The sequence below is a fragment of the Mesoplodon mirus genome (assembly GCF_964341445.2).
Source record: "Mesoplodon mirus genome assembly, chromosome: 8".
Taxonomy (NCBI): Eukaryota; Metazoa; Chordata; class Mammalia; order Artiodactyla; family Ziphiidae; genus Mesoplodon; species Mesoplodon mirus.
The window spans coordinates 48,230,225-48,255,112 of record NC_138984.1 but is presented as its reverse complement, the minus strand read 5'-3'; the positions used below and the strand labels follow the sequence as shown (position 1 = coordinate 48,255,112).

General features: G+C 37.2%; 1 protein-coding gene across 1 annotated transcript; it reads left to right on the top strand.

Moving 5' to 3' along the window:
- The first annotated feature begins 1,038 nt into the window (after nucleotides 1-1,038).
- Nucleotides 1,039-22,426, top strand: ZC3H15 (zinc finger CCCH-type containing 15). The gene is made up of 10 exons (XM_082631525.1): nucleotides 1,039-1,268; nucleotides 9,233-9,334; nucleotides 13,611-13,722; nucleotides 14,377-14,529; nucleotides 14,980-15,071; nucleotides 16,689-16,871; nucleotides 18,474-18,620; nucleotides 18,782-18,883; nucleotides 19,640-19,763; nucleotides 21,591-22,426. The coding sequence occupies exons 1-10, from the start codon at nucleotides 1,194-1,196 to the stop codon at nucleotides 21,779-21,781; spliced, it is 1,281 nt and encodes a 426-aa protein (XP_082487651.1). The 5' UTR covers nucleotides 1,039-1,193; the 3' UTR covers nucleotides 21,782-22,426.
- Nucleotides 22,427-24,888: the final 2,462 nt, after the last annotated feature.

The following is a 24,888-nucleotide window of genomic DNA, read 5'->3' as shown; positions in this document are numbered from 1 at the left end:
TATTTTCCACTTAAGGCAAGGCAGGATCTTTTTTCTCTGCCTGGATCACAACTGCGGGGCAGAAACAAAAGTAATGGTCGGGGGTAGAAGGGAGTTAAGACCTATGAACCTGGGGCCACTACTATAATTTAGTTTCTAGATGCTTTATAATGCCCCCATATTTGTCACTTATAATTCATCAGTTTTATAAGAATGCTTACCGATAAAGTTCTTCAGAAATCAAAGGGCCCAAAGCTATCCTTGGGAGCACTAAAAAGAGAAACAAGGCAAATACATTCCACCCCCACGGTAAGTCTTAAAGGAGAAGATTCTCAAAGAATCAGAAAGATTATAATACTGAATAGAAAAGCTGGTGGGGTCCTTCCGTCTTCTGATATGAACAACTACAAAAATAATAAAAGATAAACAAGTAAGTAAATAAATAAGTAAAAGACAGGGGAGTCCACCCATCAACCAGGGATAGGATCCCAGATGAAGTAAAATACATCTCACACACACGGGATTCTTTGGCATTATCTTATGTAGAAAGTTTCGAAGTTTACTTCTTCGTAAACCTTCACAGTAACCTGAAGCACGCTGCACTCGCCGGCCGGCCGACTGGCCCTGCCCCACCTGGGCACGAGAAGAAGGTAACTGGGTACCCCGAACCTCCAAGCATCCCCGAGTTGCTGCGGCTGCTCGGTGATCACCCAGGCTGTGGATGCTACAGGCGACCACTAATCCAGCAGGCAGAAAAAGCCTCCACCCGAGGCGAAAATGGGCATGAGTCGCACATCCTCAGCGGAACAGAATGAGCAGGGAGAACTCAAGCGCAGTGTGTTCCAACCCGCTCGCCCCAACCATTATGAGGCCTGCCGCAACCAAGAAAATGCTAGGCGCGTAAGTGACATCACGTGTGACACCCGGTCATTTTTCCCACGTCCCGTCCCTGCCCCATCCTGGCCGGCTGCTGCAGAAGCGCACGCGCACCCCCGCTTCCACGCTCCTCCCCTTCCGCGCTCCTCGCTACCCACAATGCTCCGCAGCACCGAACTGTCGCAAAGGCCGCATTTCGGCGGCGAGTGAGCGACTAGGTTTCCGTGTGGTGCGGCGGCAAAGGCTGCGCGCGTCTCCCTCTTCCTCCTATCGCGGGGCCAGAGTCCCTGAGGGAGTCCAGCTACGCTTAAGTCTGGCCGGTGCCACCTATCTCCGCAATGCCCCCCAAGAAACAGGCTCAGGCCGGGGGCAGCAAAAAGGCGGAGCAGAAAAAGAAGGAGAAGATTATCGAAGTGAGTACCCACCCCCTCCCCCACTCACGCTGCGAGTCCTCAGGAAAGCAGTCTCCCGGTTCCCCGCTCCCCGGCTCCTGTTCGCGTCTTCCGGGGCCACGTGCCCTTCCCTTTGGTTCTGTGTGCCTACAGCCCCTTCTCTAGCCCCCCGAAGACGCTCACTGCCTCTCATCGCTGTAGTGACGCCGTTGGCGCCCCCGCACCCAGCCTTTGCTTCTCCGCCCACACGGCAGCCTTCACCGGGTGGCGTGCGAAACGACCCCTACCCCAGTGCCCACACAAGGTTGTGTCCTTCGCTAGTCACCGAAATTGAAGATGTTTTTAGGCTTGTGTTTTTAAAACTACGCTGAACTGCCCCGGACCAGACTGTTTCTGGGAGGCCGACTCATTACGAGCCTTTGTGTTCCTTGTTTCTTTACCCGTCACCTAGGAATAGTGGTTACTTCTTTCAGGGCAACAAATTACTTCTTCGTGGCCTTCTCGATCCATCTCTAAACTGTTTCAAGTTACATAAAGAGAGGAGGTTTCTTTTATGTCGTAGCCCACCGTCTTGTACATGGCGCTTGTCACAGATTCTGAGTTACATTAAATCCAATGGCATTTTAAGAGAGATTAGGTCTCATGTCACTAGCTGTGTACAGTGCCGTATCTGGATTTGTTATATATTATACATATTCATTTAGTGCACTGAGCCTGTTGCCCTTTAATGGCAGAGGAACGCTGTGGACGTTCTCAGATGTTTTATGTTTGTAGTCCAACGACTGTATCAATGAGTTTCCTTAAGAGAGTGGACCGTATTTGAGATTCCATAAACATATAGTGTAGTCCCCAACAAGATATCTCTTCCCTCAATTCCTGTTATTAATCCTTCTCATAATTAAAGTAAACAGTTCCTCGTGTACGTTAGAAGTAACTGGAAAAGCCATGACCGTTTTTCCTGCATGAGGTATATCTGAATAATTAATGGAGAGCCTTTTGTGGAATAGTTAACTTTTTATTAGAACACGACCAAAATGCGTGTTGCGTGTTTTGATATGTTTATTTATAAATGATTATTTTTAATATTTAATATTTATAGCCTTGAAAAATAGCATTGAAAGCCCCCAGGGTTTCATTGTATAAATCTAATCAGAACTTTGTCAAATTTCACAAAATTTTTAGTCTGCTGGTTGAGTTTAACTAACATGCTTATTTAGAATTCTGGTAGCCTTGGCCAAGTTCCAACACTGAAGCAGAACCTGTATTCTTATTGCCAGTTTGTGCTATTTAGAACTGTCATGAGTAGCATAACCAGAGATTTGAAAACAGAATGATTGTCACCTTCACACCTGTGTCTGTTATACCTTTTTGAACAATCTGGACTCCTGGCACTTAGGTAGATCTCTGGGGTTGGAGATCTGATGGCATTCGGTGCTGTGTAAATAAACCAGAAGCATTTTAGGGGTGACATTTTAGCTGTTAACTTCCTTTACTGAGGTTGTATTAACATGTTAGACCATGATGCCAAGTAAAACTCCCATATAGACAAGATATTAAATGTTACATGACAATTTAAGTATACTTTACGCATTATCAAGTTTTAACTATATATGATTGTTTCTGTTTTTAAATATTTATTTTTGTTTTAAGGAATTGTCAATGAAAGTTACGTATAGTATCCCATCAACTAAAAATGGTAGTTATATTATGGATTCATTCATCTTGTTACAAGGTGATTTTTAAGGTAAAGAGGACTTTAGTTTCATTAATGAAGACTTCACCAAAGAAAATTGCAAAATAGCTGTATTCTTTAGCCAAAAGTATTCTAACAGAATGGTGAAATTAAGCCTTTTTTCCTCACATTTAACATATATGATGAGTGTGGGGTTTTTTTGTTTTTTGTTTTAAATGGTAGTGTGCTGCATAGATCTTTGCTACCACCAGAGAGGAACGACAATATTGTAAGTTGTAGGTTAAGTTATATCATTTTTTGTGAAACTAGATTTATAGAGAATATTGTGTTATTCATCCTGGTTAGGAAACAGTATATTCCATTTTGTTAAATATCATAAGTGACTTTTTTTTCTTTTTTTAAACTTACCTAAAGCCCTAGCATGTCTCAGTGGCTCTTGCAAGGGGTTGAGGAGAGTTACAGCAGGCTTAGCTCCCAACTCCTCAATCAGATTTCATCCAGAACAGCACTTTATCAATTTTTGTATAATTTGCACAATTTTGAATACTAGAAAGGATTTTTATTACCAAAGCCTTTAAAAGTTAAGATGAAGTAAAATATATATTTTTAAGAATTCTACATGTTTTTTAATTTTTTAAGTTTTATATACAACTTCTAAAGGTTACTTTCCATTTATAGTTATTACAAAATATTGACTGTATTCCCCGTGTTGTACAATACATCCTTGAGCCTATATACACCCAATAGTTTGTACCTCCCACTTCTCCACCTGTCTATTCCCCCCCTCCACTGGTATCTAGTAGTTTGTTTTGTGTTATATTCACTACTTTGTTGTGTTTTTTAGAGTCCACATATAAGTGATATCATACAGTGTTTGTCTTTCTCTATCTGACTCATTTAACTTAGTATAATGCCCTCCAAGTCCACCCATGTTGCTGCAGATGGCAAAATTTCATTCTTTTTTATGGCTAAGTAGTATTCCATTGTGTGTGTGTGTGTGTATGTATACCATATCTTCCTTATCCATTCATCTGTTGATGGACACTTAGATTGCTTCCATATCTTGGCAATTGTAAACAATGCTGCTATGAACATTGGGGTGCATGCATCTTTTCAAATTAGTGTTTTTTGGGGGGGGGGGTTGGATGTATACTCAGGAGTGGAATTGCTGGGTCATATGGTAGTTCTGTTTTTAGCGATGTAAAATGTATTCTGCAACAGACTTATAATGAACGTAATTGGAACCTGGTTCATATTGGTTGGTTGTTTATCTCTATGACCATAATATTTGTGGAAAAAAATATTTATAGTCTATATTTTGACCTGTAAAAGGCTAATACTTATTTAAGAGTCTGGTTAATTTTGGAAGGTTTTTATAGGACTATGACCCGAAATTCTAAGTTTATCAAAAATTGACAGTTAAGTAGAACATACGCTTTTTAAGCAGTACTTTTGAAGAGATTTTAAAATAAGTGGTTGCACTACTTGCCTGTCCCGTCTTCTGTACCTCTGTTGCTTCCACTGCCACCACCATAGGCATTCACTATAGAAGAACAACAGCAACACGTAGCTTTTGAGAACTCTAAGTAAAGGAAGTAAAAAGAGGCATGAGATACAGCGTAATTTAATGAAAGAAGCACTGGCTTGGGGCGAGATAGACCTGCATTTGAGTCCCATATTTCACATTAAAATTTCAAATTTCGGATGCTTCCCTGGTGTGGCAGTGGTTAAGAATCCGCCTGCCAATGCAGGGGACACGGGTTCGAGCCCTGGTCCGGGAAGATCCCACATGCCACAGAGTAACTAAGCCCGTGCACCACAACTACTGAGCCTGTGCTTTAGAGCCCGCGACCCACAACTACTGAGCCTGTGTGCCACAACTACTGAAGCCCGCGCACCTAGAGCCCATGCTCTGCAACAAGAGAAGCCACCGCAATGAGAAACCTGTGCACCTCAACAAAGAGTAGCTCCTGCTCGCCACAACTAGAGAAAGTCCGTGCGCGGCAACAAAGACCCAACACAACCATAAATAAATAAATGAATGAATAAATAAATATATATATATATATATATTTCAAATTCTGTAGTTTTAGGCAAGTTACATGACCTGTCTGAACCTCAGTTTCTCATTAGCAAAATGGAGCTAATTCCTGTATTACAGAGCAGTGGGTTAAATGAGATGACATGTAAAGTACCTGACATATGGTATATGTTCAATTAATGGCAGTTGTTAATTTATTAATATAAAAAGAACTAGTTAGGGGAAATAGGCTGAACTGTACTGTTTATGCAATGCTTACTTTCTATCACTTGAAATAATTTCCTTATGGTGCCTTCATTTTTTTTCTTTCCCTGTTTAAACTCCCCAAAATTTCATGATTTCATTTGCATTTATAAGTATTTTCTTTCTGAAATGAGTATATCAGAAAGGTTTATGGTTCTGTTAAACATTCACACTGTTGTCTCAAATGGCATGCACTGTTTGCTTTCTTTGGATAAAATTTAATAAACTGAAGTCAGCTTTGGGAAATGGAAGGTTTGTTAATGGAAAGGGGGGGGATAATCTGGGTTTAGGGCAAGCAAATAAAGGATGTCCAGCTAAGGCCTTGTAGCGGCAAGGAAGTAGTAATGGAGACCTATAGGGGTAGGATCCAGGTACGTAAAGGGTGGAGAAAGAAATGATTCTCGTCGCCAGTGAGAAACTTCAGCTAAGGTCAGCTGTTGATTACTTGAAGGTGTATTAACCAGCTGCAGAATATCCATTGCATGGATAGACAAAAGTATGCTGGAGTGCATTTGGGGAAGAAACTAATGAGGTAAAACAGTGCTGGCCTTTGTTTATACTAGTGTCCCAAAAGGAGGACTCCAGTTACCTTGCAGTACTATTCATTATTGACCTGCCCTCCTGCCCCCTTCCTTTATTCAGACATCTTATTTAAGGAGTGGAGGTTGTCCTGTAAAGGAAGCAGGATTACTGAAGGGAGAGAAACTGTCAGTTTTAAGTGAAGTCTGGAGTTCACTGAGTGTTAAGGCTTTTGGAACCTCTGGGAGTCGTCCTTTTCTTAGAATTACTGCCTGTTCTCTAAACTCCTTTGTATTTAATTTCGCAAGTCTGAAACACACACTGTTCCTTCCTTATCACTTAACCTTTGGGACCTTATTAATCTAATGAGGACCACTGTTTCCCTAGTTTTATTTTAACCATGATTTGGGGTCGAGTATAACCTCCAGTCTTCCCATCTCATATCCCCCGACCCTAAATCCAGGTTAATCTTTAGGTAAGGTCTGTCCTGAACTCAAGAAAAAGGGAAAGGAAACCTTTTGGAAGTATTCCGAATTTCAAACTATCCTATTTTCAAGAGGTACTGTTAGTATCCCAGGTCCACAGTGTAATATTCAGAAAACTTTGTGTACCAACTGACCCAATAACCTAACTAGTTTCTCTGGGAAGTAGCTTTTCATGGTGGAAAGAACAAGGACTTTGCCTGGAGTCGGATATTCCTGGGCCAGACACAGTTCTCAGTGTTTTGGGGAAAGGAAGGAAAAGAAACAAGCCATCTACAAGTGATGAATTTACACAGCTCCTTTAATTCTCTCATTGAGATAAGTACCTTTTTTGCAGTTGAGGAAACAGAAGCAGGTTAAATAACTTGCCCAAGGTTATTAAGCTGGCAAGTGGCAGAGTCAGGATTCTGGCTCCAGAGTCCTTGATGTTAAACCACTGTGTTCCACCTCTTTGTAGTAACCCTAAGAGGTTAGAGTGAGACCCACTTTACAAATAAGAAAACTGACAAAGAAGGTAATTTGCCCAGTTCTGTTGGGATTAGAATTTGGCCAGTCTGACTCCAGAGCTTATACTCTTGAATCATTACCTTGTACAGCCTGCCCCTTATTAGCAATGTTACTTCAAAAGAATTGTTGAAGATTTCTGGGTTTCAGTATCCACATTTACAGAATGAGATAATAGTATATCATATGATTGTTAAGAGGGTTCAATAAAGTATATATTCAGAAGTTTATGTTTAGTGAATACTAGGTAAATAAGTGTCCCTTATCTCTGGAAAAAAATAACAATTTCCAAGTTCTAACCTAATTAGAGACTTCCAAGACACAACTCATTCATTCTCTTTAGACTGGTTAATTATGTGCTAAAGCAGTGTAATTAAACCTGAAAAACTTTTTCTCCTGGAATCTGGAGCTTATACACCTCTACCAGAAGCTGTTGTCATGAGTACTTTCTTCTCTAGCTGGCCACATCCCCTTAGAGGACTTTTTTCGTTCCTAAGTCTTCATATATCAGTATCTACCGTGCTGTTTGGCCTTGTTTATTCACAGTTTGCTTCTCCTCTGTAGTTGCATGTGGGGCATGAGTTGAACCCCAGAAACGCTGTTCTCTGATGAGACATATGTAGACGGTGTTGCACTTTTGAACCTCAGCATACGAAGATTGATAGTGGATGGATGAGTTGGTTAACTGGCTTAGCAGAGCAGAGCACTTGGGCCTGAGGGCCCACCTAGGAGTGTGCGATTGAGAAGCAAGTGGGTTTGCTCTGCAGAAGTCTGCAAAAGCTCGACAGTGGGAGGTACTAGGTAATGCAGAAGGCGAGTGACTGAAAACTGGGTGTTAAAAGTATAGAAGTAGCTGATAGCTCTTATCTATTCCCCTCGCAAGAAAGGGGGTGGAGGGGATAAATCAGGAGGCCTCTGTGCTTCTGTAACTAGGCACAAAGGATGTGGGGAGCATGGTTAAAATGTGAGCCTGAAAAGGGCCACTAAGGAATCTGTGTAGTAAACTAAGAGACACCTTCTCCCACCTGCTCTTTTCTCCAGTCCTTTAGCCAGGGTTATTGCTCTCCTAGCTAGAAGATTCTTCTCCAGAGAAACAGAAAAGACAGGAAAAAAGACTTAAGATACCAGTGTTTAGTGGTTTCCTGACAGCCTCTTCACCCGTTTACCTTAGAGTGAAGCTCACTCAGTCTAGCTTCTTGTGTTAATTTCTTAGGGCTGCCATAACAAATTACCACAAACCAGGTGACTTGAAACAAATTTATTCTTTCACAGATGTGGAGGCTAGAAATCTGAAATCAGGTGCAGGCAGGGCAGTGCTCCCTCTGAAGACTCTAGGGAAGAATCTTTTCTTGCCTTTTCCTGGTTTCTGGTGACTTCTGGCAGTCCTTGGCATTCCTTGGCTGGTAGCTGTATCACTCTAATCTCTGCCTCTTTCTTCACGTTGCCTTCTCTCTCTATGTGTGTGTCCTTTCCTCTTCTTATAGAGCTACCAGTCATTGGATTTAGGGCCCACTGTAATCCAGTGTGACTTCATCTTAATTTATTACAGCTACAAAGACCTATTTCCAAGTAAAGTCCCATTCTGAGGTCGGGGTAGACATGAATTTGGGGGGGAGGACCCTGTTCAACCTACTGTAGCCCCCAAACACACACACAGTTGTGCAGTGCTTTCTAAATGTTTTTGTGCTGTATACTTACTAAATATGAATAAGTAGTCAAAGACCACTGTTAGTGCCTTGCACATAATGAGCATTCCATAAGTGATAGCTGCTATTGTATTAATAACTTGCCCAAATTACTATTTAATAATATTCCAAATTTAGATTGTTACTTTTTAGTTAGGAATACTTCAATGTTAATATTTCCTTTTTAGCAACAACTAGTAGTGTATATACTTTAGTAGTTTGGTTTCTATAAATTTAATTGTTTTGAGAGGATAGCTCTTATTACCCAAAAAACCAATCCAGAACTTAATGTATCTTCTTATGCAGTATTCCCTAAAATGTGTTCAGTAGTGCATAATCCCTCAGGATACTCTGAGAAAAATGTTTTCTGAGGTAAAATAAGATTTGGGATTGCTGCCTACTGTATCTCCTCTGGTAAAGGCTCTCACATATCTTGTGCTTGAGAATTAAAAACCCTGCTAAATAAGCATTTTCCTAAACTTATTTGACTGTTGAACTAATTATCCTAGTGTAACAACTCTGCACATCCTGTAATACTGATATTCTAAAAACACAATTGAGAAAAAGCATTATAGGCTAACAGGCTTATTGACGATAGTTTTAAGTATGTATTGAATCCTAAAGAATCCTGGGTGATGTTTTGAGGTCATATGTTGCCTAGACTTGTCGTTGTAGTGTTTTGCATGTCTGTGTATAGCATAAAGACAGAATAATTTCTTACCAATGTGTAAATGAAAGAATGATTTTTAGACATGACAAGAAATAGATAAGAAATTAATATAAATTGCTAAGATATCTCAATAATTTTTCTCATTTAGGACAAAACTTTTGGTCTAAAGAATAAGAAAGGAGCAAAGCAACAGAAGTTTATCAAGGCTGTCACTCATCAAGTTAAATTTGGTCAACAAAATCCACGTCAGGTAAATAACTTAAATTTCTTCATTTTCTTCATATGGATGTAGTACAGCATCGTTGCAGATAAAAATGTTTGATATTGTAATTATGTTTCAAAATGGAATCCTACTCTATAAACTTTCCTGCATCTTGCCTTTGTTACTCAGCAATACCTTTTAGATATTCCTCCAAACCATTTTGATATAGTTCTCATTTATTCTAATGGCTGCATACTGTGATGCGGATGTACAGTATCCATCCATTTCACTATAAGTAATCATTTTGTTTCCAGCTTTCTGACATTAAGAACAATTGTACAAGAAATATCCTTATACATGTGTTTTTACATGCATTTGTGCTTTTATTTCTGTAGCATAAATTGTCTGGTGACACATTTCTAAATAAAGGGAAATGGATTTCTAACTTTTAATAAATTTGCTTGATCATTCTCCATAGAAATTGTAATACTTCAGATTTTCATTTGCAGTACGTGAGTTATAGGTACTAAAGCTCTTTTTAATGTTTTCCAATCTGATTATGTATAAAGTGATACCTCATTTTTACTTTCTTTCCCTTACTCCTAGTGAGTTTGAGTACCTTTTCATAAGCTTGTTGGCTATTTTGGTTTGTACTTCTCTGACTTGTCTATTCAAATCCTTTGCTTTTTTGGTTATTTGTCTTTTTATTGTCAATTTATGAGAGACATTTTCTGTCTACATTATAGATAATTTGTGATGTTTCTGTTACATTTTGTTGTACAACAGTTTTTAGTTTTTGTATTGTCAGATATGTCTAGTTTTTCTTTTATATGGCTAAAAGTTCTCCCCTGCCACGAGATTATGTGAGTTTTTCCTCGATTTTTTTCTAATTATTTTATTTGCACAGTCTGTAGTTTTATCATCTAAATTTATTTTGTATGATATTAAGTTTATTTCTTTTCAAATGAATAACCACTTATACCAGCATCGTTCATCTCACTGAATTGAAATACCCATATTGACATATATTAAAGTCTCATATATGTTCAGATCTATTTCTGGATTCTCTTTTCTGTTTATTGTCTTTCCCTAAACGAGTATCACATTGATTTTGATTATAGTGACCTAGTAACATATTCTGTTAGCTATTAAGTCAAGTCCTTCCCCCCCAAGATGTTATTCCTTTTCTGTTTTTCCTGGCTGTTCTTAGGCGTTTATTTTTCCATATGAATTTTGAAATTATTTTATCATTTATCAGTTTTACCATTTTATCATTCAAAAAAGTTTAGCTCCATTTTCTTCAAATCTCTGTATTCTCAATTCTTCATTTTATGTAGATCTGTCACTTTATTGAGTTTAGGATTTTATAGACATGGACCTTTATTTTTAAAAGTACTTTTTTCACCACCCTATCTCCTTTTCCTCAACTTTTGGAAACACTTTTTTTTCCATCTGAAAATATCAGAATATATATTTGTGAGATGGTTAACCTCTATCACTGATGCTGTCTACAAATTAGTGCCTCCAACACTTCTTTTTCTCTTACACAGTTTGACTCTAAAGCCAAAAGCTTGATCTTCCACACTGCTGACTTAATAGCTTGGTTTCATAAAAATGCATGCTCAGACCTTGGAATCAGAGCAACTTGAGTATTCATCCCCCTGTCTTAACAAATGTTACATGATCTTAAATTATTTAGTGACACTGGTCTTTAATTTGTAGTATAGTGTAAGGGCAGTTACCCTTGTAGGGTTTCTGTGGTTTAACTAAAAGAGAAGATAATGTAAATCATCTGACATAATATAAGAATTCATTTCAAACATGTTCCCCCTCCCCCTGTTTTTTCTTCTAGTGGGAAGTATATTGACTGGTATTCAAATTTTATAGACCTGAGAAAGCCATAAAATGTGTTGCGGTTGTTAGGCTTGATAGTACATTTAGTAATATATTTTTGATAATTTCTTGGGTACCGGACCTTTTATCTGTGAACCTGAGGTATCTAACTACCGTACTTAACATTGGAAATGAGCAGCAGTCTTGCTGTTGGAGCCAAGCAGGAGATGCCTCACCCTAAACCCTGTGATGCCGAGGATGACCCTACTCTGTGTCTCCTCCAGATGTACCTCTCCCCACACCAGCTCAGGGCCTGCAAAGGTCAGTTACCCCAAGTCCATCTTAGGGTATACTACACTGCCAATATGCCTGAAGTAGTCAAAGGGAGGATATGTGCTAGGAGTGTGGACAGAGCCTTGATCCATTCCATGTTCTCCTCTGCACCTTCTTTCTCCCTGCACAAATGTGGTGGGATGAAACTCAGGGTGGGAAGAGGAGGAGCCAGGGGTTGACTCTCAGTTTACTGCCATGCTCCAGTGTGGAACTCCATGGAACCTAAGCGTTTTAAATTTGAAACTGTCCTTCCAGGTCACAAGGTATGTTTGTCAAGTAGGGGTACAAACCATACTTGGTACAAACCATACTTTATTTAACATTAGTTTGATTTCTAATTTATAAATATTTACAAAAATCATTTGTAGGCATCCACTGAACTCTTGCTTGGGGTCCCACAAATGTCTGAGATGGGCCTAATGAGCAAAGAATACTTTTTATTAAAAATAAAGTAACTTAAATTTTTTCTTTTTAGAAAACTTTTCCCATTTTTCTGTTTAAACGCATCCGACCCACATGGTCAAAGTCAGGATTTAGAATGCCTTTAACCCTATTATAGTATTTGGCCAATCTTTCCCTAAAATTTCCTCTTCCTTTAATACATCTTTGTCCTGGATTTCTGTTTCTTTGATGTTTCTTTGTTCCTTTAACGGGCTTTTTAGGTTCTGTTGGCTTGTTTAATATTGGTATTCTTCAGGGAACTGTTCTCTGCTCTTACCACTTTTTTATGCTGTCCTTGTGTAATCTCATACACACCCAAAGTTTACTTATTTGTAAGCAGCTATTTCTAAAATCTTTATCTCAAAGCAGACGTTCTCTCCGGGAATCAAGATCCATGTCCAGCTGCCTTCTAAATAGCTCCACCTAGATGCCCTGTAAGCATCTCATACTCAGTATGTCTAAAACTGAGCTCATCCCCACCTCCTGCCCTGAAACCTGTTCCTCCTATATTCCCTGTCTTGTTTAACAGCACTAACCATGCAAATGATAATCCTAGATTCCTCCCTCTCCCTTATACTTCATGTCCAGTCACTTAGTCTTAACAGTTCTACCTCCTTAAGAGCTCTCCTTCCCCTTTCCTCCATCCTTGCTACTAATGCCTATTTAAATTAAAACTCTTGTGCTTTCTTGCGTACAGCGATTTCATTAGCCTCCTAATTTTCATTGCCTTCATTCTTGGGCTCCTTCTAGTCTACCCTTCACAAAGTTTGATCTTTATAAAATACAATCTGATTGTATCACTGGCTTACTTTAAACTCTTGAGTCTTATCCTGTCACCTGTTGATACACTCCAAATTTCTCATTGATGTCTCTCATACCTTTTTCATATCTTTGCACTGACTGGCACTCTCTGCATTTCTTGCCCATCAAAAGAATTCATCCGTAAGGTATTAGCTCAGTCTAATTTTCTTAGGCATATTGGCATTCTTTGTTCCCAGAGCACCATGTATTATATTGTAGTTGTTGACATGTCTGTCTTCCCACTAGATTCCGAGCTTCTTTAAATAAGCATCTTTGTCTTTTCATCTTTGTATTCCCTGTCATCTAACATAGGACCTGACATATAAATGTTTGGATGAATCCTCTAATCATATTAGGTAGGTAAATTGTGTGCCTGGAATTATGTCATATGTCATGTTTGTTTTGTTTGATCTCCCCCATTGACCTAGCCCAGTGTTTTTCCCCAAGGGTACTTATAGGTATTTGGGTTGTACAGTTCTTTATTGTGTGGGACTGTGCATTTCAGGATGTTTGTATCTCTAATCTTCAAAATGCACCTACTTGTTTCTGGGTTGTTGTCACAGAAGAAATTCCCAGGTGAGAACCATTTGCTAAAAATGCTGGGCATGTAGCATATGCTTAATAAATACTATTGCTATAAGCTTTTGAATATGCTTTTAACTTGGCATGGTACCATTTATAGGTTTTTTTTTTATAAAAGTCAGCTGCTACAGAATTTAGCGATTTCATTTAATAGTTTAACCACACCATTTAATATAATACTGGAAGGCCATTGTAACACTGATATTAAGAAGTAAGAGCTATATACATGTAATATGCAGTTGTTTTTATGTCAGTGATATTGTATATTACTATATAGTAAAAACAGTTCATTATATGAAATCAAATTTACATTTTATACCTGGGAATATTATAGGTAGCGCAAAGTGAAGCTGAAAAGAAGTTGAAGAAGGATGACAAGAAGAAAGAATTGCAAGAGCTAAATGAGTTGTTCAAACCTGTAGTTGCTGCTCAAAAAATAAGTAAAGGTAAACTTTAAATTTCAGAAACGTTATTTTTATCAAATGTAATTCATATTTTAACACTCTTAATATGTTTTCTGCAGATTATAAGCCAGTTGTGTATGCTATGAAAATAATACTCCCTTTGTCAAAATTATCTTTGTCAATGACTTTCTTATGGTTCCTTTATACATGTGCATAGCTGTGTCATACAACTGTAAGTCCCGCCATTAGCCCCTCACTTAAAGGAAAATTAAGGATTTGGGGCAGTCTACTAGTTGATTTATAATATCCGATCTTTGGTAGTGGGCAAAGCAAACCTATGGTTGTAAAAACTGTAAATCCCAAACTGTTGGCAGTATACCTGCATTTATATTTCTCTTTTGCCTCCTGCCTCATTGACTCCAACTAGACAAGTGATGATAGAATAACCTATGTGTTTGCTTGGTTTCCCACCTCTGCTCTCTTTCTTTTGGGTAAGAAAAAAGGAAACAAAAATAGATATAAAATGCTATAGAAAGAGCTTAGAAGAAATGTCTTACTGTTCACTTATATATGGCATTTCCTCTCACACCAGTAATAGAAAATAACAAGTTAACCAAATTAATTATATCTCAAATAGAAGCTCTACTTTGTGATCTGGCAGATTATAGTACAAATACCATATGCTGTTTGACATAGGTGCAGATCCCAAATCTGTGGTATGTGCATTCTTCAAGCAAGGACAGTGTACTAAAGGAGATAAGTGTAAGTTCTCTCATGACTTGACTCTGGAGAGAAAATGTGAAAAGCGAAGTGTTTACATTGATGCAAGAGATGAAGAGCTTGAAAAAGGTATTTTTTTTTTAAGATATTCTCTTAAAAGTAAATGTATATTACTTTTGGTTTGTTGTCACTAAGATATTTAATAGCTTGAAGACTATTTCAGTCTTAGTAGGACTGTGTTTGTCCTAAAGAATAGTTGTTTGTTGTTGTTTTTCATAAAATCTGAATTTACCATATTATGCCCTTTGATTAAGTAAATGAAGATGTTTAAAAACCAGTGAATTATTTTGTATTTGTCTCTTACCCTTTCTTCCAGTACTACTTTCTCATTTGCCTAAAGTACTTAGATTTTAGTGAATAATCTCACAACAGTGTTATTGCTACCTTTGGTGTTTTAAAGGAAATGTGTTTGGTCATGAGTCTTAAAATAGAGCTTTCCTATGTAAGGATATACGCAATGTGTTTTGAGGACAGTAGATAAAATTACAGTATTTAGTCTCCATATCTCTTTTTATTTAGATACTATGGATAATTGGGATGAGAAAAAACTGGAAGAAGTAGTGAACAAGAAGCACGGTGAGGCGGAAAAGAAAAAACCAAAAACTCAAATAGTATGTCCTTTTCTTGAATTGAGTTGCTGTGGTATTTATCATTAGGGAGAATTAAGTGGCAAGGTATTTGCTGCTGTTTTCTACTGGATTATTCTTTAAGTTATTTCCTCTTTTCATAAAGATTAGGCGAATCAAGCTTTGTTTTTTGGAATTTACAGGTGTAAGTTATACAAAATTTGTTTCTTGTTTAAAAGTGACTTGAAAACCGTGTGACTGAAGTCCTTCAAATGCCGTTTTCTGAGGTGGTTTTACCTTCTCAAACATGTAGAATTCTTTATTTTTTTGTGCAAAATGAATGGAGGTAGAACTATTAAATTAACCTGCTTAATTCATAACATATTCTGTTTTAATGGTAGGGAGACATTAATAAATCACAAGGGTGAAAATATTGTTGCATATGAATTGCAAAATGAATTTTTGGTAGATAATGGTTCTAGTATTCTAGGAAATGTACTTTTAAAAATTGGTGCCGGGGCCTCCCTGGTGGCGCAGTGGTTGAGAGTCCGCCTGCCGATGCAGGGGATACGGGTTCGTGCCCCGGTCTGGGAGGATCCCATATGCCGCGGAGCGGCTGGGCCCGTGAGCCATGGCCGCTGGGCCTGCGCGTCCGGAGCCTGTGCTCCGCAACGGGGGAGGCCACAACAGTGAGAGGCCCGCATACTGCAAAAAAAAAAAAAAATTGGTGCCTTGGGCTTCCCTGGTGGTGCAGTGGTTGAGAGTCTGCCTGCCGATGCAGGGGACACGGGTTCGTGCCCCGGTCCGGGAAGATCCCACATGCCGCGGAGTGGCTGGGCCCGTGAGCCATGGCCGCTGAGCCTGCACGTCCGGAGCCTGTGCTCCGCAACGGGAGAAGCCACAACAGTGAGAGGCCCGCATACCACAAAAAAAAAAAAAAAAAAATTGGTGCCTTATTATTTCTCAGACCCTACATTTATGTCCACATATTTATTCTGCAGTATAGTTACCCTGAAAAACCTTGCCATGTTAGAAAAATTCTAAATATTGTTTTTACTTACTTCTGTTGTATTTTTTCAGGAAAAAAATGATGCTTATTAGCTAATTTTTCCTTCTTGTTTGTAAAGCGTGTTTACCTAAGGCTTCAGTACAGTTGCCATCTTGCACCCATTCATGTTTTAAAGGGTTACTATCCTTTGTGTTTCTTTTGTGCCTTGCTCCTTTCTTAGATGTAAGAAATTGCCTATAATTTCAGGTAGTTCAAATAGTGTTAGTATCTTTACTGCATGTGATTAGTTTTTAGGAAAGATCAAATCAAAACAAAGTTATTGGTTTTATTTTTTTGTAACCATTTTTATTTTCTCATATTTGAAAACCAGACTTTTGGATTACATTTACAAAGCCTAAATGGCAGCAAATCCTTTTTGTATAATTCAGTTTAGAGCAATGTCAAAAATAGAAATTTTATACAGATCCTCTCTGAAGGGAATTTACCATTAAGTATTTTAAGATTAATTTATATTTACATTCTGCACGCAAGGTGCTCTGTACATAAGTGGTTAGCCTAAAAAAGATTGAGTGTACTTGTTCCATATACCTAAGCATTTACCTTGGAAATGGACCACACTGAGCCACTGCTTGTGAATAATATTGTCTCTGTAGGTTTGCAAGCATTTCCTTGAAGCTATTGAAAACAACAAATATGGCTGGTTTTGGGTATGCCCTGGAGGGGGTGATATTTGCATGTATCGTCATGCACTTCCTCCTGGGTTCGTCTTGAAAAAAGATAAAAAGAAAGAAGAGAAAGAAGATGAAATTTCATTAGAAGATCTAATTGAAAGAGAGGTAACTAGTATCTTTTTCCTACCATAAAACACTAAAGCAGTATTTATTGTGAAATTCTAATATTTACCACTTGGGGGCAATAGCATGTTGTTATGAAAAGGAAAGAAAGATGAATTTTTCACGAAGCTGCCTTACTTTTTATTTGATTATTCTTGTGTGTCTAAAATGTAAACCTATGGGCTTCCCTGGTGGCGCAGTGGTTAAGAATCCTCCTGCCGATGCAGGGGACACAGGTTCGTGCCCCAGTCCGGGAAGATCCCACATGCCGCAGAGCGGCTGGGCCCGTGAGCCATGGCCGCTGGGCCTGCGCGTCCGGAGCCTGTGCTCCGCGACGGGAGAGGCCACAACAGTGAGAGGCCTGCGTACCGCAAAAAAATAAAAAATAAAAAAAATAAAATGTAAGCCTAGCCATAATCATTAGCCAAGCATGACATTAATTTTAGGATTATGAAATAATTTTTTAAGTACTAGCTGCTGGCTTATCAAATAAACTGTTTCCATAAGATTGATATACTGGTATATGAGTTTGTGAAAATGCTTAGTCAGTATTCAGAGTGATTGAACTTGATGTTTTAGATATTTTCCTTGGTGTCTTTATTTTTTTGCCATTTTACTAATTATTTAGTAGTTTTTAACACGTGTGGAAGCAGACGACTCCACTACAGTTTTTCAACTATATGTTTTATCATCATTCCTGGACTCAGAGACTCTTTAGCTGCTCACCTCTGGCTCAGCACAAGAGTTTTATTCTTGAGCTAGTAGATAGGGTTACTGAGTTAGCAGATGAGGCTCCTGGCCTTGGCATGAAAAATGTTGAGATTATTGGAAATACTAGACTTAGGGTTGTATGCTTCAAACTGTATCCATTTTGCCTTGTCTTGGGTAATCTAAATGTGTTGTGTGCATGTCTAATGTTGAGATTATATACATTTGTTCTTAAAAGGACATACTGTTTGGTGTCTCACATAGGCAATATACTGTGATAGAAGATGTAGACTTTGGAGTCAGATATATTTGAGATTACTATTTGTATCCTGGTTCTGCCACATATTAGCTAATAACCTTTGGTAAATTTTCCATCACCCTCTGTTTGCTTATTTGTGGAGATGGATGTGTTAGCATATGTGTATGAAATATTTAACATTGAATACCTGGCAGATGTTCAGCAAGTATTATTTTTCTGTATATTTATTATTTGATTATTGGCCCTGAGGAAAGCAGATGGTGCCTTTTGCTTAGTTTTTTCTCATCTCTTGAGGATCACAAATGAAACTTGGATATTGTCATGGTGCTTTTCATATTTATTGTTTTCAGCAATTGACTTATTTTAAAACTATTTCTCATGACAAGTTTTACTCATCTTCAATTTTGAAAAGACATCTAGCTCAGGATAATATATTTTATAATGTTTAGAAATGTTTGTATCTCTGGACATGCATTTTGCTCCTTGCCATGTAAAGTGAAAATAAATCAGTTTATTCTAAATTTAATGTCTTCATAACAGTCATAGGCAAGGGCTTAATTGAAGTAAGAGAAAACTGTTAGATCATAGTATTATAGGTGACTTTAGGGGGAGAAAACTTAACTTTTTTATCTTTGCAGCGTTCTGCCCTAGGTCCAAATGTTACCAAAATCACTCTAGAATCTTTTCTTGCGTGGAAGAAAAGAAAAAGACAAGAAAAGATTGATAAACTTGAGCAAGATATGGAAAGAAGGAAAGCAGACTTCAAAGCAGGGAAAGCATTAGTGGTATGTCCCAAACTCACCCAGATTCTCTATTCTTTCTTTCATTTTATAATTTCTGTATTATGCAAGGTTTTATCCTTATTTAATTATGTGTATGTCTAAAATCAGTGACCAAGAAATGTTTGAATTTTGTCCTGAGTTGATATATGTGTGTATTTGAATAGATCAGTGGTCGTGAGGTGTTTGAATTTCGTCCTGAACTGGTTGATGATGATGATGAGGAAGCAGATGATACCCGTTATACCCAGGGAACAGGTGGTGATGAGGTAAGAGGAAGCTTTGTCCCCTCATCTTCTCATGTTGATTGAGAGAAACAGTAGAGAGTGACAGTAGAGCAGTATAGTTAAGAGTACCAACCTTGGGGCCTTGGTTCACATCCTGACTCTAACCTGGGAAATTAGTTACATGCTAGGCCTCCACCCCCATCTGTAATACGGACATAGTGATAATCCCTACATCACAGAGTACTTGTGAGAATTAAATGAATTTATAAGTTTATGTGTATTTACAGTTCTTTATAGAACTTAGGGCAGTGCCTAATATATAGTTAAATGCTTATGTGTATTAGCTGTAAAATATGTTTTATTCTCCCTCTAAAAGAAAAAAGGTTTTTGTTTAATATTTTATACTAAAAAAATAAATCATGAAACAGACACTAAAAAGTACAGAGAAGGGAGTAGGAGACAGCAGCAGAATTACCTGGTGATACAGAGACTTAGTATTAGCAAACAGCTTTTCATTTTTCATATGGTTATCATAAAATTCTGACTTCTGCCTTTGAGTTGAAAGATGGAAATAATATGTAAAAATATGATGTCAGAGGAAGAAGCTTCAAGTATGGCATTGCTATTCTTTTTTCAAGAAGTTTAGAAAAAGAAGTGAATTTTGGCAATAGTCATTTGTTTTCATTTGGCATTATTAATAATTTTATTTAATGAAGATAGATGTCAGAGGTAAAAGGGCAAGTAATTTATGAAAACTATTCTTATTAGTAACACTTTCTTTTCTATGTGTTTTTAAAGGTTGATGATTCAGTGAGCATAAATGACATAGATTTAAGCCTGTACATCCCAAGAGATGTAGATGAGACAGGTATTACTGTGGCCAGTCTTGAAAGATTCAGCACATATACTTCAGAAAAGGATGGTAAGTATGCTGACTTCTGTGTAATTCTGAGAATTCAGAAGCTGTCTAAAGGGGGTTAGGCCAGGCTTGGCAAACTTAGATGCCTGCAGGTATCAGACTGGTAACATATAAACATGTGATTTGGCTGTATATAAAAATAGTAAACAGTGATGGCTGTGGAAATGGGTGGCTGGTTGGATATTGAAGCCATTAACAAACTAGAAGGGGACAAAATGAGTTTGAAGATGTAGCTAATGAGTTCAGTTCAGTACCTCATGAGTATGAGATATTTTGGTTATCAAAAGTGGTGTTGTCTAGGATATTGTGTAGACATTACCAGGAGGAAAAGGTTTGAAAGTCATCTGCATTGGTAGCTGAGAGTGAATGAACACACCCAGGCACAATACATATGACGAAAACATTCTAGAACAGACTGCAGAAGATATCAATGTTTTAGAGTAGTCAAAAGAGAAAAAGCTTGGGAAAGACACTGAGAAGGACAGAGAAAAATTAAGAAGAATCTCAGGAAGATTAAGTAGGATGAGAATTAGAAATAATTCCTTAATTGTGATTAGGGAAGGAGTTGTAGGAATAGGGTACACAGTTTTCATTGGGACTGCAATGGTATGAGGAATGAGGAGGAAAAAAATGACTACAGATCACTCACTCTTAAGAACTTTGAGGGGGAGACATGGTCATGAGAAGGGCCTTTTAGGATATGGGAAATCTAAATATATCTGTTGGCCAGAGAAAAAGGATCTGGGAAAGAATGAAAAATTTAAAATGAAACAATATCAGGTAGAGAAGCAAGATCTGGAAGTACAAATAATGAGTTCAGTTAAGAGTGAGAATGGAGGAGAGGCTGGCTAGGTGTATTTGGAAATAAGGATTGCTGATACAATTTATATCTAATTGTGCCTTGAGTGAGGATTTGAAGAAAAAAGTAAAAGTTTGGCATGGTTGCTGTGAGAGAAAAAGGTAGACTACTGATCAAGGCAAAAGTTGAGGGAAAAAAAGCTAAACGTTGTTTTTACAATAAAGGAATAAAAGTTATAACTTGGAAAACTGGCCTGTTCTCCTGAGATTTGAGAATGCTGTCAGACTATTGTCTTAATGCCAATCTGCAGACTGATTTGCTCCTCTGAGAAGTAGGGCTTTGGTGACAATCGGCACAATTGCAAGTACCTCAGAGGTTATAATTCCCAAGAATTTGTCATCAGAGATGTTTGAAATAACTTTAAATTAGGCTATTAAAAATTCTGTGTGTTCAATATTGACGTCATTGAACGAGAAAAGGCAGCATTTTTGTTTTCTCAGTCATATAATTATAGGCTGAAAGGAAAGGTAGCTCCATAGCCCCAGGGTTTTGTTTTTTTTTCCCACAGTTTGATGACAAGATGAAATATTTCTGCATTCACACTCATTTACAGCATTACAACTAGTGTGACTTAACTACTATTTGTAAAACCAAAAGCTAAGTAGCTGCTTATATCATAAATGTTTTTTTTTATTCCATAATCATTTATTCAAACAAAATATGTGGAAGTTGACTGTTTAAAAACCTAGTTGTTGGGTCATGTAGAGAACACAAGGTTGTGTAAGATAAATCTTGCCCTCAAATGTATGAACCGTTAAGCAGTCAGATGTCTACAGTGAAAGACATATTTTATAGTAGGTATAGATAATTGATACAAATAAGCTCAGAAAAAGAGCAGTTCTTGTTGGAGTAATCTTAGGGAAGGCTTTCATGGAAAAAGGAAAAGAAGTATATCAGTCTGTGACTGTCCGTTGCTAATGGACTAGTGTTTTCTTTTTCTAGGCCTTACTGATTTCAGTTTTTATTTTTAGAAAACAAATTAAGTGAAGCTTCCGGAGGTAGGGCTGAAAATGGTGAAAGAAGTGATTTGGAAGAGGACAACGAAGGGGAGGGACAGGAAAATGGAGTCATCGATGCTGTTCCTGTTGATGAAAATCTTTTTACTGGGGAAGATTTGGATGAACTAGAAGAAGAATTAAACACACTTGATTTAGAAGAATGACACCAAAGAAGTCAATGAAAAAATTAAGCCAGCTCAGCATGAGTTGAAATTGACTACATTAATTTTTTTCCACCTAGAATTCTTCAACAGGATGTTTGTTACCCTTCAACAGGATGTTTGTTTCCCATGCTGATTCTGGAGGGCTTACTCTCCAAAAAAGGAATATTCTCCCTACATCTTGTCTTCTGACTTTGGCTACATCTCATAGTAAGTTCAGAGTAGTTCATGATAAATTAAAAATATAATGGTCATTGCAGAAAATGATTGTTGTAACTGTCCACTCAAGTAGGAAGTGTAACCGCTTTTCCAGCTTTTGATTTTCACTGGGCATGCGTTATTACAAGGACAGCATAAATTTAAATTACCCTTCATTTAATGCAGTTTTTAATGAGTGATTTTATTTCCTTTGTATTTATATGTTTAAAAGACTGCCTGAGATATGAGCCTGTACTTCATAAAGGAAACTGCATATGCAGATTCAGTATTGTATATCTTTGGACAATAAGATGGACATTTAAAATGAAACTTCATTAATCTGCCAGGATCAGCTGCAGTGCCCTGTGTTAGACTGTTTTAAACTATTCCTTTTCTTTTTTGCCAATGAAGTTGTAAATAAAGACTGTGATACATTAAAATCCAAGTATGGGCCCTTTTTTTTTAAGGTTTTTCTATGAAAGTTTTCTTACCATTTCTAGCTTAAGAATTTTAACTAAATATCTGTTAGAGTTAACTATCACAGAAGGCACAGACACCTAAAGGGGTCTCTTAATACTGATTATAGGACTGTGTAGAGTGCTGAGAGCCCTACTATGAGCTTAGTAACACCAATACTTAGCCTCAGAAAGAGACCATAGGTGATGTTATATGAAAGCGTAATTACTGAATTGAGGATCATCAACCTAATTATCACCTAAAGTTGAACCAAATACTACTAAAGAATCATTGTGGAGGTCCATGGTGTTATAATAGTATCTGATAAAGTTTGATTACTCTGAGAGAGTGTAAACAAATCCACAAGAAAACTGGGCTGGGGACCTTTGACATTGAGATCCCCTGAAAAATTAGGGTGATACATTTAAAATGGACATAATTTGCCAGTAATATATTTAATACTAGTTATACCTTTTTATCATCTTTATGTAAGTATATTTTCAAATATTAATACAGTGCTTCTTTTGTTATTTGCAAATATAAATGGATTTTAAGATAATAGCACTAAAAGGTCAGGTGACCTGGGCCCTAATTAATTTCTGCCTCAGATAAATTATATGATTTTTAAATCTCTGAACCTTAGTTTCTTCATCTGCATAGAGAAGTTAAAGTGCTTCTGAATTGTAAAACCTAAGAAAACATGGCTGTAAATCTTGTCAAGTGATAACATCAAAGTTGGTAAAGAAATTGAGTTCCTGGCTGTTCAGTACCGTACCATAATTGACATTTCTAAAATGTAGAATATCATGAGCCAAGGTTCCCATGTGCAGTGGAAGTATACTTAAATACTTTCTACGAAAGATTTGTTTCATTCTTTTTATTAAAAAGTTTTAAATGTTACTTATGCTTTATTTAATAATGAAACATTTTCAGTTTAAAGTATTACTACCTTACAGTAAGCATGTGATTTTGAAAACCAAATTTTCTTCAATCAGTGAGTTAAAAGGAAAATGCTACATTGTGGAAGTAATTTTTGAAACCCACAATTCTTTAAATTTTGGACATCCTTCATCTAGCCCATAAGTGTCTTTCATTAAAAAAACAATATATGCTCAGAGAATGCAAAACATTTAAATCTGAAAAAATCAAAATGCAAAATTAAATTTGCTTCTAAAGTAACATATACAGGCATACCTCAGAGATATTGAGGGTTTGATTCAGACCACCAGAGTACAGCGAAGTATTGCAATAAAGCAAGTACACAAATTTTTTTGATTTCCTGGTGCATATAAAAGTTATATTTACACTATACTGAAGTCTATTTAGTGTGCAATAGCATTATGTCCAAAAAACAATGTACATTCCTTAATTTAAAGCTATAGCTAAAAAATGCTAACTGTCATCTCAGCCTTCAGGACATCATTGCATTAATATCAAAGATCACCTATCACATATCGCTAAAACAAATATTATAATAATGGTAAAGTTTGCAATGTTGCAAGAATTACCAAGGTGTGACACAGAGACACAAAGTCAGCAAATGCTGTTGGAAAATGGCACCGATAGACTTGCTCAGCGAAGTACAATAAAATACGGATATCGCAGTTTTAACAAAGATCTGTGGCATCCCTGCATCAAGCAAGTATATCAGCGCCATTTTTCCAACAGTATTATTTTTAAATTAATGCTGTTTTTTAATGTTTGTTTTTTTAGATGTAATACTATTGCATACTTAATAGACTATAGTATAAACTTAACTTTTATATGTACTGGGAAGCCAGAAAATTTGTGTGACTCACTTTATTGCAATATGCACTTTACTGTGGTAGTCTGGAACTGAACCTGCAGTATCTCCTAGGTATGCCTAATATTGTTTACAGTGCAGTTACCCTGTCTTAGTACAATAAATCTGAAATTGGCTCTTGTTTTTCAAACTCATTTACACATAACTTTAGTTTTTTTTTACACATTGCTCTTTTATATAATTTCCATTGTAAACATAGTAGGTCTCTGTAATCTGATTTTAATTATGTGATGACTTAGCTTCATTTTTAAAGATTTGTTATTTAGAAATTTAGAAACTTACAATGTAAGCCTTCTACAGGAGGAGAACTATGGCTTTGCACCTATTTCCATATAATTTGTAAATGAGATCATTTTCCAAAACATAAGAACTTTTTATTTTCTCGTTAACATCTAGGAGATTACATCACCCCTACACTCTTTTATCCTGTACTCAATAACAGTTACAGCCTATAATGATCCCTTGTTTGCCAAAATATTTCTAATGCAAAATAATTAAATTATGAATTTTAATTTATTTTTGCACAAACGATTCCATAATATTGTAGGCCATGGATGGACTGATAGCAAATTGTGTAATTGTTGTACCATATATTTTTAATATTTGAATTTTAGTCCATTCTGATCATTAAGTGATTTAGAATGTGATAAAA

Coding starts and splice junctions, on each gene's coding strand:
- ZC3H15 (XM_082631525.1), top strand. CDS start 1,194: ATGCCCCCCAAGAAACAGGCTCAGGCCGGGGGCAGCAAAAAGGCGGAG. Junction 14,530..14,979: donor AGATGAAGAGCTTGAAAAAG/GTATTTTTTTTT, acceptor CTTTTTATTTAG/ATACTATGGATAATTGGGAT. Junction 15,072..16,688: donor AAAAACCAAAAACTCAAATA/GTATGTCCTTTT, acceptor TTGTCTCTGTAG/GTTTGCAAGCATTTCCTTGA.